Source organism: Dicentrarchus labrax, unplaced genomic scaffold (genome assembly GCF_905237075.1).
Source record: "Dicentrarchus labrax unplaced genomic scaffold, dlabrax2021, whole genome shotgun sequence".
NCBI lineage: Eukaryota > Metazoa > Chordata > Actinopteri > Moronidae > Dicentrarchus > Dicentrarchus labrax.
In genome coordinates, this window is record NW_026136720.1 from 27,275,877 (window position 1) to 27,290,779 (window position 14,903).

Sequence of the window (14,903 nt, forward strand, 5' to 3'; positions counted from 1 at the left end):
GTATTGGCAAGAGTCTGGCAATGTGATATGCATCAAGATACAGGGGGTACAATTCAATATATTGCGATATTGTAAGCTAGATAATATATTGTGTTTTCAAATTTTAGGAAAACTGTCTAAAAAAAACCCACACTACTATATGCATACAAAACATTACTTTTTATGCAACCAAAACAGTGGGATCTGCATTTGTATTTATTACAGTCACTGTAACATCCAGCATCATACCCATCAGTTTATATTTACATACACTGCAATCTAGTGGTTGGGGGTTTAAACACAAAAATCAATACAGTGTTTTTGAAAATGAATACAGTATCACAAAATATCACATATTATATTAATATTTTTTCAATATTTTCTTACAGCCCTATTCAATATATTGTGATAAGTTGTGATATTGTAACCAAGGTGAAAATCTAATCTAATTTTGGGAAAACTGTCTTGAAATAAAGAACACACAACCAAATAGATACAAATTTTAATTAAAATGTCATTTTTTTATGCACCAAGAACAGTGGGATCTGCATTTGTATTTATCAATCCAATAGGGTTAGAGTAGGGTTAAATACTAAATGTTTCTTTGAGAATGAAGGAGATTTACTTTACATTATTAACTCAAGGTTCGATTTCTAGCTTTCTGACCATATCTGATGGTCTAGGGCTTCCTACAGCTTTCGCTTTAGTGATGTCATACACCACTCCAGTCTTCCTCTCAGGGGGGTCTGTGGGTACAAGTGCTCTGCTTGCTCTCTAGGGAGAAATGAAGACCGGGGTGGTATATGACATCATAGGAGCTGTCCTGTACAGCTGGTGCTACATCAGTGAAACAGCAAGGACCCTGGGGATATTTTATCAAAGCTTCCTTTCTAAATACTGAATGGGACAGAACCAGGATTCAGGATTGGGCAGAACATCAATTGTTTATCACTTCCTTTGTTTGTAATGGCTCTCAGCTTGGCTCTGAGATGGCAGTGTTGATCTGTCGATCCACCACATTGGTCTAAACTGGAACAACTTAACAACTATTAGATGGACTGTCATAACAGGTTTTCATGGTCGCCAGAGAATGAATCCTAACAACTTTATTGATTCCCCTGGCTTTTACTCTAGCGCCAGCACAAGGTTGACATCTGTGGTTCAGAGTGAAATATCTAAAGGATTACTGGATGGATTGCCATACAATTTGCTTATGGCCCAACAGGGTTTATTCTTATGACTTTGGTGATCCCCTGACGTTTTCTCTTAAACCACCTACAGCTCAAAGTTTTTACTTATTCAGTGAAATATCAGCATTCAGAGATGTTTTAACGTCCAGACCCAGCTGGAACCAAAAAATAGCAGGTTTTTCTTGGAACCAAAGTGGGTGTGTCATATTCAACAAGTTGTTGTGCATTGTCCAGCATCTTCTGTTGATAACATATCTGATTGCTATGTTTCCACTCAAAACTGGTGCGAACATGGGCTGGTTTGCTAGATAGCACCAAGGTAGCACCAAGGTGTTAAACAGAGGTACACAATGACTGAGGATGTCATATTAAAGGGTTAAAAGGGTGTTTTTAATCTCTTCTGGACTTTAAAGTAGACTCTGGTTAGTCTTGTTGATATCTGGGCTGGATATCAAAGCACAGTTAGATTAGAAGAGAGAAAGTAAAGCCAAAGCTTGGGTCTTGATTTACATATTGATCTCCTTCTAACGTATTCAGATAGGAGCAGCTGAGATCCTAGCTGACTCTGTGTGATATAGAGTAAGAGAGGATCCTATTAGCAGCTGTTGCTTCTTTGCATCAAGAGGAGCTAGTCAATCTGTGAAGATGCCCTAGAGACCCCACTTTGAAGATGTTGTGGCCAGAAATGACTTGAAGAAGTCCCCAAGGCTGATCTTGGAGACAATAGAAGGATTACATTAATATCAGCAGATCCAGGACCACATCCAGGGATGTTGTGATCACTCTGATGTGGATAAATGTTTAGAAAATGGACTGATGGGCATGATCAAACATACACGTTATAGTTTCATGTGCTGGCATGATAAAAAGTGTGACCTATTTTTTACATTGTGTGTATCTTCACAGCCTGAGACTGATGTAAGAACAGACTGAAGCCAGCAACGGTTGAGAGGCAGGCCGCTACTAGCCTGGAGGAAACCAAAGTTTTATCTAATATTTATGATGGAACAAGCTGCACCTGCAACATTTATAACCAGGCACATTAGAGAGAGAGAGAGAGAGAGAGAGAGAGAGAGAGAGTGTGTGTGTGTGTGTGTGTGTGTGTGTGTGTGTGTGTGCTTTTGCTGTACAGTATATATAAGCTGCCTATCTTTAATCTCCATGCTTGTTTTTTTTATTTTTATATATTAGTGTTTGATTTTTAGGCAATAATGGTAAGCATATAGTTACATTTGATAACATCTGCATATCTGTTATTAATCTATTTATTTGGCCAAAGAATCAATTCTTAATTTAGTAAAGGGGGAAGTAGGCTGTACTCACCCACTCTATAATAGATCATGCAGCCATTGCTGTCAAAGTTAAACACTTTAGAGAGTTTCTATCCCAGCTTTACCTCAACAACATATTTATTTCAGTTTTAAGAAACAAAAAAGAACATGTAAAAAGTCAGCACTCTCATCCGCTGCAGTGAAGACTTTTGATTACCAGACCCAACCAACACCCTCCTTCCCTCACTTGGAGTCATTGAACATTTATGAACTATAGGGAAACAGGACATAGGAAACAAGACTGCAGTAGGGAATTTTTATGAAAATAATTTTTGGTTATATTTGCTGAAGCTTTCACTGTATCAGGTTCCTCTGGCTCCTCCTAGTGCTCTTAATGACATGACGACATGTAACATATCAACATACATGCAACTTGGACCCAACTCTAGGACCCGCCTTGTATTCCATCATATCTCTGACAAGTGCTGAGCTGCAAGCAGCAGCACTCCTGCTCAAAGCAGCGTGGATAGATCCATCAACCCATGATTTCTAGTTCTGAGGTGACAGTGACAGTAGGGCTGGATTGGAACATATCTCTTTGTTTACATTCTAGTGTAAAGAAGATGGCAGCGTGATCTAACTTGCTGAACTGTGGGAGTCCTATACCCCTGCTGGGGCCAATTGAGAACCTATTGACACATCACTATTTGTTTTGCGGAGTACCGTTTTAAAAGCTCAAATTTGGCATTAAGGTTGTTGCCATGTCGGTTTTTCAGAGCCAGCACTGGTGACATACTGCAAGTTCAGTTGCACTTAGTTCCGTAGCAGGAAATAATGGTGGCAAGCCCGATCACACACGTTCTTAGTTTGACAGTTTGATCTGAGTTCGGTGCATTGCGTCACTGAAAATGACTTATCAATTACAAGAATGCCACTCCCTATAGCATACCCTGCTTTATTGTTTATTTTACTCTAAATGCGACCATAATTTACTTAATGAACATCATGCTGTATGGAAGAAGACTGAACAGAGACTGAGACCATCAATTCATCATTAGGAAACTGTTTACTGAGCTCATAAAACAAGTCAGAAGTAGACTAATTTCCCCATAAGGCTCCATACTATCAGATCTGTTTTGCAGCCCGTGTAGCTGCCCCCAGCTGGCTATTAGAAAAAAATGCAAGTTTGAGAGAGTTCCGCATTGACCTCACTTCACAGACCTGGAAGCTCTGTCCACCAATTATATATTGTCAGTGTCACTGTTGCTAGAGATAGCAGAACCTTTGTACTTTGGTCAAGATTTCTTTGTGCACCTCAGCCTGTGTAGCTTAAATGACATAATTCCTGCTGGGGATATTAGGCACATTCTTTTAGTGTGTCTGCATGCTTGTGTGAAATCACTAAATAAGTGTAGAACCAGTCGACCATCAGATCCCAATCTGACCCAGCATCTGTTTCAGACATAATTATCTGCCTCACACACACAGCCAGGAGTAGAACGTTATGGCATTTTGTGTTAGGGAGACTTCACACCAAGGTGCTCAGTTGAAATGTAATATTTTATGTTGCTTTATTTGGTCAAGCGGCAATAAAGTTCTACCAAATAAAACGGCATCAAGATTGCTGAAAGTGCAGGTGTTAGTCCTCTTCAAGCAATCTATAATAATTAATTACATTTTGTTCAGATTTAACACATTTTTGCCTTTTTCTTTCTCTCAGATGTAGCTGTAATCTTGGTAACAAGTATTATGTCTTAACAAGGTATGTCTATCTGTAGGTTTTGTTTGTTTACATGTTAGTGAGAAAGGGCGTGTCCAGAGAAGGGACCTAGGGTGGCACTGGCCACCCCTGAAATCTGATTGGCCACCCCACACCATTATTCTTACCTCTTCCACTTCGTCTTTCAGAGGTTGTGGCAGGCTCTATTATAAAGCTAGAGTGAAGATAGTGGTTTGAATTATATATATTTTTTTCTCTCTCTCTGAACATTCATGGAAATCTCAATTTTATTGAATTTTCTCTCTATTTTAAATTTTTGGTTTTATATTGTATGATATTATAGGTTGCGAAGCACCTTGTAACTCTGGTTTTGAGAGTTGGTTTTATAGAAATTACCTTCATCTTTATTATTGTTATAGATTTAGTTTCAAGTTCTGTTTCAGCATATCTTTTGAAGTTCAAACATTATCAGAACTATACTAATGGCAACCCCTTAAGCATGATGAACTGATATTTAGCCATTTATTCCTATCCTCATACCTGGTATGAACAACAGTAACCTAACTGAGCTAGCAGGTTTTTTTTACACAGAACTGGAAAGAATCTGGAAAGTCTTTGTTGGAAACGTCTAATTCCCAGGTCATTAAATGCTGACACTTTGGGTTTGTGGCTTGAAGATAGTTGATTCAGTTATCTTTTCTCAACTCTGATTGGTTGTTTTCGTTCAAAAAATTGGAAGAAGTCATTCGTCAGGTGGGCGTTGTGAAATACAGCGATGACCTATTGAAAGACCATCATCAACCCCACAGACGAGGGCCCTCAGTCAGGAGGGATGCCCGCTGAGACATCTCCACATAGCCAGCCGCGGTTTGACTCCCCTGCACAACCTGAAGCTCCATTGTTCCATTGAAGGAAAAAGCACTCCAGATCATGATGGAGCCTCCTCCACTGTGCTGTGTAGAAAACATCTCCAGTGTGATCTCCTTGTCATGCCAGTAACGTTGGAAGCCATCAGGACCGTCCAGGTTACATTTTTTCTCATCAGAGAATAAAACCTTCTTCCACCTTTCAATGTCCCATGTTTGGTGCTCCCTTGCAAAGTGCATACGGGCAGGTTTGTGGTGTGGGAGGAGATGTGGCCTTTGAAGACGTTTTTTGTTCTTTAAGCCCTTCTGTCGCAGACGCTGTCTGATGGTTATTGGGCTACAGTCAGCATCAGTAAGGGCCTTAATCTGGGTTGAGGATAGGTCTGTGTCTTCACAGAAAGCCTGCTGGATCCTCCGGCTCAGCGCAGGTGAAATTTTTTTGTGTCTACCACTTGACATTTTTGTCCCATAACCCTGAGAACCTTTTAAGAAATTTAAAATGACTGTCTTACTGCATCCAACCTCGGCAGCAATGGTGCGTTGCGAGAGGCCTTTCTTGTGTAACTCAACAATCCTGTCACGTTCAAAGACAGAAAGCTGTTTTGCCTTTGCCATCAGGGGGTCATGACAGTGGGAATGCCTGATAGAAAATGACATGAAAGCCAGATTTTTGCCCAGATTTGGAATTTTTAAGGCTATGGTCTTATACTTTTGATCAGCTGATGAACATGTCGAAGTATCCTTGAGCAAGATACTGTGTGAAGTTCTCCTATTTTCAAATATGTTATTTTGTCTCCTACTATTTTATATTGTTGGGAGTTCATAGCGCCCCCTAGTGGCAGCAGTCCATCTTGTATTTTTTCTTCGGTGATTATTCTTACTTGCTGTGCTTCGGTTTGACTGGTGAAGCTGAGCTGGTGAGTTGATATGTATACAAAGTGATTGTAACTTGTGTTACATATCATAAATATGTCCGTGCCATTATATGTTGTTTATATTTTGTGTTTTCCAGTTGATTACCTGCTGACGGCACGATCACTGTTTAAGTGCTAAAAGAAAAGCATGTGTGGAGTTGATGATGCAAAGAAATAAACACGTGAAAAAGACAGAGATTGAGTGTCGGAGCTGAGTGTGACACTGTTTCGCCGGTCAAACTCAACCTGTGCGGTGGGATTTATTAGGTTAACACAGTTTAATAAAACCGCACAGATACTGTGCTTGGCCATCAAGTGGTATTTCAGACTGGACGTGCTGCGATGATAGCTCAGTTCACAACGACAAAACACACAGATCACTTTGGTCTTGTCAATGGAACCATTTGGCAACTTTTTAAAAGTAAACTTTCCATTCAGAATGTTATTGGCATCCATTTCGGCGTCTCACACTCGCCATCCACTCAAAACGTAACGTCTACTACTCTTAAACAAGTGTGTGCGGCGTGCCTGTTGTTTTGTTTCTGGTCTATCTAGATCCGGTATGGTGTTGTAGTTTTTCTAACGTTACTAGTTGTTGCAACAGCATGTGAAAAAAACTACAAAGTTAAACAAACGTTAATCTCGTGATAAAAAAATTGACGCCGTTAAAATGGGTTTGCGTTAACGCCGTTAATAACACATTTAACTGACAGCACTACCTACGTAATAACTACCACTCTTACCACTCACTTTTAATAACACAATTAACACATATTGCATCTCAAGCATTTGTGGCATTTAAATGCAATTTGCACTGCCTCTGCCTATTTAAATGTCTAAAAATATGTGAACTGTGAAGATGAGCTAACTGATACAAACAAAAAGTACTTTATCTCCAGGAGAAAAGTCTTTAAACAGCCCTTAAATCACAGAGCAAATAAATAAGTCACAGCTTGTTCTTGTGTTATAGCTACTTAAATCTAGACTGTCACACTACATTTCACGCACTGGTTGGCCAAAAATATAACATTAGCTCTATTGAACACACACATCTGCAAAAAACACCCTCAGTCTTCAGTCCAGAAAATAGCGTTTCATATTTCATGGCGGTATTCAAATAACAATTAAAAAAACAAAATGCTAACGTTCAATGCTTAACTTGGTTTGCAGTTCGACTTTTAGCTGCTACTTAGTGCTAGATAAAGTTTTCCTACACATTCAGAGGGAACTACGGTATAACTAAACATTAAATTACCATACCTCTCAATCGACAGATTTCAGTGTTTTTATCGTTTTTGTATTGTTGATGTTGTAACTGTGACCGTCCTCCTGTTTCACGGACCAGCGTGCTCCTCTCATGGGTCACCTGACCTGCATGGCCAAACGTCCACTGAGCAGAAATCAGCTCTCACAGCCTCAGTACGACCATTACTGTGTTAGTTAAAAATTTTAAAACTGGCCTAAATCAGTTGATCAGCTGTCATCATTGATTAACAGCATTTCTCTTGTTTCTTGTGTTGAAGAACTTGACCAACTACCTATCAGATCTGGGGTGGCCACCCCTAGGGTGGCCATTTCCTTCACATCAAAAAGGAGGACACTTTGCATACATGGGGACACGCAAGCAGATATTTGTTTGGTATGATCCGGTTTTCAATTTTAATTTGTTTTTCCACCAGATTACATAAAGGTGCATACACATACCACATAGCTAATAATAAATATACAAGATACAGCTCATGACAACGTGCCCTTCCAATTCAGATTACATAGGTCTAATAAACATCATACAGAAACTGTTGTTAATGTTTTTATCTGGATAGATAAAGGGGAAAAAAATGCAGCACCTTCTGTTTCAGATGTATATATATCTTTGCCTATCTACATATGAGTATGAGCATTTTCAGAATTTCAGTCCAACAACCGATGTTAGCTCACTTTACTTCTCTGTCACTGAGAGTTTGATTGACAGCCTGGTGGTGGCAAGGTGATGTGGCAAATCAACACATGGCTCATTTGAATATTAAAATTAGCCATGTGTTGATAGGTCACCACACGAAAATGTAACCAATGAAATTACTTATTTTGACACACATTTTTAGCCAATAAGTATTAAACTGACGAGGTAATGCGTCAAAAGGCAGACCTTTTTTATTATTTTCTCAAAAGGAGGACAAATGAGTGTCCGGCTTAAGGCTGCGCCTGCAGCCGGACAGAGCATTTGAAAGCTGGACTGTCCGGCCTTAAGCCGGACGAATGGCCACCCTAGCCACCCCCCAGAATCGCCATTGGGAGAGAGACAGTCAATACAGGCTGATAAAGCTGCATCAGTCATGTGACAGAGATGGACCGATGGGGAACAGACTAACTCGGCCTGTCCAGATTTTAATTTCCTCCTGGCCAGCTATCAACAACAAAACAACCTATGGCTGGATCACTGCTCATCAATGTTCAGCTGTCAATCAAATAATCCACACTGCTGAGTCATATCAGACTTTCTTTCACTTTTTCTTCTTATCTCTATCTCATTCTAGGTTTCTCATCCTCTTTTTGTGTTTTCTATTGGTTGTTAGTAAGACAGATGTGCAAAATAACAATAAAGATCTTAAAACCACAGTGGTTCAGACCGTTCAGCATCCTGTGACGAACTACTGGCAGCTACCGTATGAGCTACAGGTGTGGTTTAACACTAATTATACCCAAGTGTGATCGTAACGTCACCCATTGGTTTGTGGAGTACCATTTTGAAGCCTCAAGTTCTGCGTTTTGGCTGCTGGCATGACAGTTAGACGGAGCCAGTGTGAGCCAGTGGACGTGATGTACTGCAAGTTGATCTGCGCTTATTGTTTGCGCAATTTTTACAGCTACACTAAAATATGTTTCTGAAATAAGTTTTAAGTGAGAAATAGGCAATGCAGTAACAGAATATTGCTTGTATCTGATCAGCACTGCCTAGTTTGACAGTTTGATCTGAGTTTGGTGCGCTGCGACAAGCACAAGACTGTTATCAAAATAACCGCAGAAACCTTTGTGCCTACATGCACATCAAAATGATTCTACAGTTTCTGCTGCAGTTTAAACCAACAGGAGATAAACACACTGAAAACAGTTCACACCGTTCCAAGAAAAACTGTAGATCAATTAAAGCTTCTTTGTCCACCAATAACTAGAAGCATAATATTAAATGTCTGGAGTACCGCTTTAATAGGAAAACTGTGCTGGATTTGCATGTTGTATTGTCTTATAATGTGATGTGTGGCAATGTGTTGTGCTAGCAAAGTGAACAGTGAATCTATGTGTCTGTCTGTCTGTCCTAATATTGGTTATAATTTGTCGTTTCTATGGAAATTAGTTTATGTGATGTAAGAATTTTTGAGAGGGGATATTGATAAAAGAAATAAACATGAAAATAAATGCATAAAGTACACACAGACACACACACTAACGCCTATGAAAAGAAGGTAGTAGGACCGTAACTACTGTATGTGTCATTAAGGATTGTTCAGTATCCTTGCAATCCCTGTTGAATGGATTCATTAATTCTAAATCCCTGCTACATGTAGCTCCTGAAGAGCTATGGATGCTTGGCAGCTTTAAAAGTAAAGACACCCCGGGCTCTGTTTTTGTTGTTTAATGGCTCCAAAGTGCAGTCAACAGCATTCAGTTCTTGGTCGTTTCCTTCCTAGAGGCATGGTAGCTGCAGCACAGAGGGAAATACAGGGGAATACATCAATATGATCATCAGGCTTCAGTGATGACCAGTTTTTTCCTTTCTTTTAAAAGCAGCGCACAATGATGCATGACACTGAAGAGGAAACTGAAGAGAGGCAGAAAAACTGCCATGGAATACATTTTATTTTACATAATATACACTCAGTAGGCTGGTACGGTCCAGTACTCTGCTTGAGGGAACTGTACTGTCTTTCCAAAACAGGTTAGTTATTGCTGCCCAGTGGTGGAAAGAGTACTGACAATCTGTGCTGTTAAATGAACTCCACTCAGCTACAAGTAAAACTACTGGTGTTAAAAAATAAAAGAGAAGTATTCTTCTAAAAAACTACTCACATTTCTCTGATAAATGATAAAAGGTATGAATGGATCAAATTCTAAGCAAATATACACATAAAGCAGAATTTTGATCTGTTCAAAACATACAAAAAATGCTTTTGAACCTGCGTATTACACACATAATTAAATTTAATCTGTCTCCATTTAGTTTTGGTTTCTTCAGTCCCACCTCCTGTCGCACTGTTCTAGTCAGTGTGGTCTGCCTGCTGCAGCACTGTTTTTTTTTTTGTCTTGATCGCAGCTCGTATATGGAAAAAATAGATGAGGCGCTGCATCACATGCTGGCCACGGAGCTCCGCAGTGTCTGTCTGAACTGTCCAGTTGGTTAACCAGTCTCTACGGGATTTTGCGGGCTTATTCTGTAATTGTTATGTCTGACAGCTGTGTGCATTAATAAGAGAATTGAAGCAGACATTTAAAAGTAACACAGAAGTTACTTTTAACTGATTACTTTTAATTGGTAATAATTATAATAATTGGTAATTTAATTATTTTGGATTTTAATTATAATTTTTCAATATGGTTGATAATGAGTTAGGGCAAATACCACGAGATCACTGTGGGAAGGTCAAATATCGTGCTTACTCATAATACGGAAATGAGTTTGAATAAGGTGGGAAAGTAGCATGAGGCAGGTTTAAATGAAAGTTTTACAAACTGAAAACCCTACAACATTACACTGAAAGGGTTTCTGCTGTCATGCAGATGAAAAATGAACACTACAAATCTGGCCAGTGAGGAACCTTTATCCCATCAAATGTAAACAACATATGAGCAGCATGGGCTTTGTGTTTTAGTCCATCCTTCAGACAGCCTGCAATAAAAAAAATGTTTAATTACGTTACACAGTGTTTGGAGCATTTCAAGCTGATATTGCTCTGGTTGGTTTAGGATTGTGTGTAAATGCATGTGTGCGTAATGTATGTGTACACAAACACAACTTAATGGCAGCTTGACATCAAGATCAAGTTGAACTAGTTAAGCACATTAAAACATGAAAGAATAGCACGTAAAAGTGGCATTCATTAAAGTCTGCAACATTAGACTCTGTGTACGCAGCAGTTGACCCTTACTAAATCCCGCCCCTTTTGGAACCTCGGCCAACTTCCTCCTTTCCTGAACTTAGATATGCTATGGTAAATGGACCTGTACTTGTATAGCGCCTTTCTTAAACTGGCAAGACCTCAGAATTTATACTTTCCTCCAGTCAAATTAGACGGTAGTACCCAGATGGGCTGCTCTGAGAAATAAACTAACTTGGATTTTTCTGTTTTCAGGAAAAAAAACTGAAGACGAGGTCTGAGGACTCTCAAGATACTTCCGACACCACCACAACAGCTAAAACCTGGAGCTGAGACAGACACACATTACTACACAAAGTTCCACAGTGTGCTAGTTTATGTTCAGAATATCTGCTCTTAGCTAACAGATCACGACTGGTGGGTGAATTTGTGTTAACACCATTATTCACTATTACCTTAAAAGCCAGTGAGAGGACCACAGTCACTGTAACTAATGACTGTGATGCTAGCATAGTTTGCACTTTTCTGCTAATCATGCTTAACTAAAATATCAAACTGCAAGTTTATTTCAATCACTGATTTCTGAAATTTAACACCAAACTAGACTTAAATAACAAGCTAAACAAAAACCTTTTACTTGTTGTCAAATTAGCCATTAGTCTTGCAGGCCTAGTAAGCCAAGATGGCTGACCCCTACCAAAACAATGTATACCACCAAGGAGGGGGTGACAGCTACAGGACTTACGGAAAAGGTGGTGACCAAGATGGATATGGATACCAGGCGGACTACCCTCCCCAGGAAGAGGACGCAGCAAGCGACGTAACCGAGGGACATGATGAAGAGGATCAGATGTACGAAGGAGAATATCAAGGGATACCGCATCCTGACGAGGTGAAGGCTGCACAGAGAGCTGCACGGTGAGATGCACGTTTGTTCTCTTTGTAAATGTACCAGAAAAATGTATGGTTGCAGACGGTGCTTTTCCCTCACTTTAGGCCCAAACTTGCTCCGAAACCAAGATTTTCTCAACCTTCACAGACCCGCCGCTCTTAGTCCCCACCCTTCCATGGATGCGGGAAGTAGAAGTGCTGAACATGGGCAAAGCCAGACATTGTACACTGCCCAAAACTTCTGTGGACTTTTACAGTAGCTACATGCACTATTTTACAAGCCATTTGAGATAAACCAAAGTATTGGTATTATATGACCACCATTGTTTCTCTCACACTTTACAGCCCGTTCTCATTCCCAGGTCGTCAAATACAGACGAGGCATTGTTGAGCCCTCTGATTGTGTCTTTGAACAGTTCACACAGAGCGCTCGTCCTCACAGGATTAAGCATAATTTGCCTCTGATCTTCCAATCTGGGAACATTTGTCTACACTCTCCAAAAACTGGAAAATCACAGCTAAAATCATGCATAACAGTCAGTTTTTTTCATCTTCTCTACGTCTCACTGAGGGAATAAAAGATAAAACTGCAGTGCCAGATTTACCACTGAAGGAAACATTGAAGGAACTCTCTGAATGCAGTATTTAACTGTCACTCGCCCCAGTTTCTGTCCTTTTAATCATGACTTTGCTTTGCACAAAGATTTTGTACTATGGTTGGATCAGATTTTCAGCAACATTTCATCTGACCAATCACAGTTAAATTATCTTCCTTTTTAAATGGTAAATGGTAAATGGACCTGTACTTGTATAGAGCCTTTCTAGTCTTTCGACCACTCAAAGCGCTTTTACACTACTTTTTAAGGGCTTGAAAACCTTGATCTGATGACAACAACCAGACATCTTTCAATTAGAGATGCACATGACAATGTAAAAGGAATCAAAGAGTACTTCCAGTGTTAAACACATTCAGATAATTTCTTTTTCTCTTTCTGTGTGCCAGGGCTAAAACTCGAGCAGCCGGCAGTGCAGTCTCTGAGCTGGAGGAGTTATCCGAACAGTATGAGGACATCATGGAGGACTGTGGCCATGGGAAGTTCCAGTGGACACTCTTCGTGGTGCTGGGCCTGGCTCTGATGGCAGATGGAGTCGAATGTTTTGTGGTTGCGTTCGTTCTGCCATCTGCAGAAAAAGATCTGTGTCTGTCCAACGCAGAGAAAGGAATGCTGGGTAAGGGCTTTAATGATTTATTGTTGCTTACGGTGTGGTTTCGTTGTGAGAAGAGTTTCTCTGCGGTCAAGTCTGTGGTGCTGTCAGTAGAGGGGGATTTGTGATGCTTTGATTCTCTCTGGTTGCTTGTATATTCTTCTGAGGGTTTGACAGAGAAACACAAGTTGTAATGTGTTTTCCAGAGATTCCCTGTGTGAAGGAATGTGAAGAATTCTTCATTAACTGAGTGACCATTCAGTTGAACAGATCAATGCTTAAAAAGAGACATGATCCAGATCCAGTGCTTGTGTTAACGGACATTTATCAGATAACAAGACAAGTGGCTCTTCACTCAAATAACTCAAAGCAGTATCTTTACAATAAGGAGCTATGGCTATGGCTGATTGTTCTAGCTAGGGATGTTCCTGGCAACTAATTTTATTTCAAACTATTCCACTAGTCTAAAAGTAAAAAACATCAGAAATAGCCAAAATTGCGCACAATTTATTTGATCCAAAAAAATACTACCTGTATTTTAACAGCCATTTGAAAACGTTATCAATCAAATGATAATTAATAATAGCCAGTAAACCAGCCGGAAACACCACAGAGTTGAGATTGGGATCACAGCGTCTGTGTGTTGGGACAGTAAACAATATCGGCTTGTTTTGCTGAGGGTGGCTAACGTTAGCAGTGCTAGCACCAGCAGCCTGCTCTGCTTGTAGGTTAACGTCCCTATGTCCAACGTGATGAATGTGGTTACGCATTGCTCCGGTCAAGTGGTTATATGCAAGTTTATGTCTGACACAACCTTACTTTTATTTTCTACTAGATCAAAATACTGACAAACCGCACTGCCATCTTTTTCCCACATTCTCCCTCGCTGGTTCATATCTGAGCACAGAGCGGGATGGCTGCTGTGCTGTGACTGTCTCCTGAGGTGTTGTACAATGAATGTACAATAAAGTATTAATAATAGTTTAACCGACTAGAATTTGTCTGACGAACTAGAGAGGGTAGCAATGTTTATAAGACTAGTTGACTAATCGTGCACATCCCGAATTCTAGCACCGCACTTATCTCCAGCAACACCTTAACCAACTAGATAATCAATTACCTGAAGATGTCGATGAAGTGGCTGCAACCTTAGCCTAATTCTAACCCTAACCCTAAAACTGAGTCTTAACTCTCAAACAGCCCTTTAAACTGTCACACAAAGCTGTTCGGACCCCACAAGTATGGTGGGCTCCCAGTTTTTGGACTGAGGGCTGAGAAGAAAAAGCAAACTTATAGACTGATTATGCTCTCAAATATTCAATATATGGTGCAGTTGATTCTTCTGCGTTCCAAACCTATTCTTACTGTTTTCCCCACTGTCTCTGTATGTCTTTCTCCTACTACACAATCTTCTCTACTGTTTTGTTCTCACAAACTACCTTAGTTTGGACCAGAGCAGTGTTTTTCAACAAGACTGTGTGTCTGTGTTTGTGTTCTGAGTCAGCAGACACAGCCGGAGTGATCGGTACTCTCTGTCCTGACCTTGGAAAGAGCTATACAGCGTTTCAGTGATATCCCATATATCAGGGACACCGTTTGAAAAGAGATATACGTTATCCTCACTAGACCCAGGCCAAGGAATAGAATGTTGTCATATTGAAAGCCTTCATGTGCATTGTTTGTTTTGTACAGTATGTGTAGATGGGGTTTTGTTATTTGAGACCCAATATGATTAGTCACGCAGTCAGCTCTCCCCTGTTGCATGGCCATCTGCAT

The 14,903-nt window shown here is 40.1% G+C and overlaps 1 protein-coding gene and 1 long non-coding RNA gene across 4 annotated transcripts in view; both read left to right on the forward strand.

Annotated features, from left to right (window-relative positions):
• LOC127353805 (uncharacterized) overlaps positions 1 to 14,903 on the forward strand; it is a 247,663-nt gene that overhangs the window by 10,623 nt on the left and 222,137 nt on the right. The window lies entirely within an intron of this gene.
• Positions 1 to 14,903, forward strand: part of LOC127353707 (synaptic vesicle glycoprotein 2B-like) — a 55,077-nt gene that overhangs the window by 4,375 nt on the left and 35,799 nt on the right. Inside the window, exons 2-4 of one of the 2 annotated variants that reach the window (XM_051383196.1) lie at positions 11,286 to 11,447; positions 11,683 to 11,948; positions 12,925 to 13,151. In XM_051383196.1, the coding sequence (XP_051239156.1) occupies positions 11,713 to 11,948; positions 12,925 to 13,151 (463 nt within the window). In that variant the 5' untranslated portion in view covers positions 11,286 to 11,447; positions 11,683 to 11,712. The remainder of the gene's footprint in view (positions 1 to 11,285; positions 11,448 to 11,682; positions 11,949 to 12,924; positions 13,152 to 14,903) is intronic. The other variant, XM_051383195.1, reaches the window with a different exon arrangement.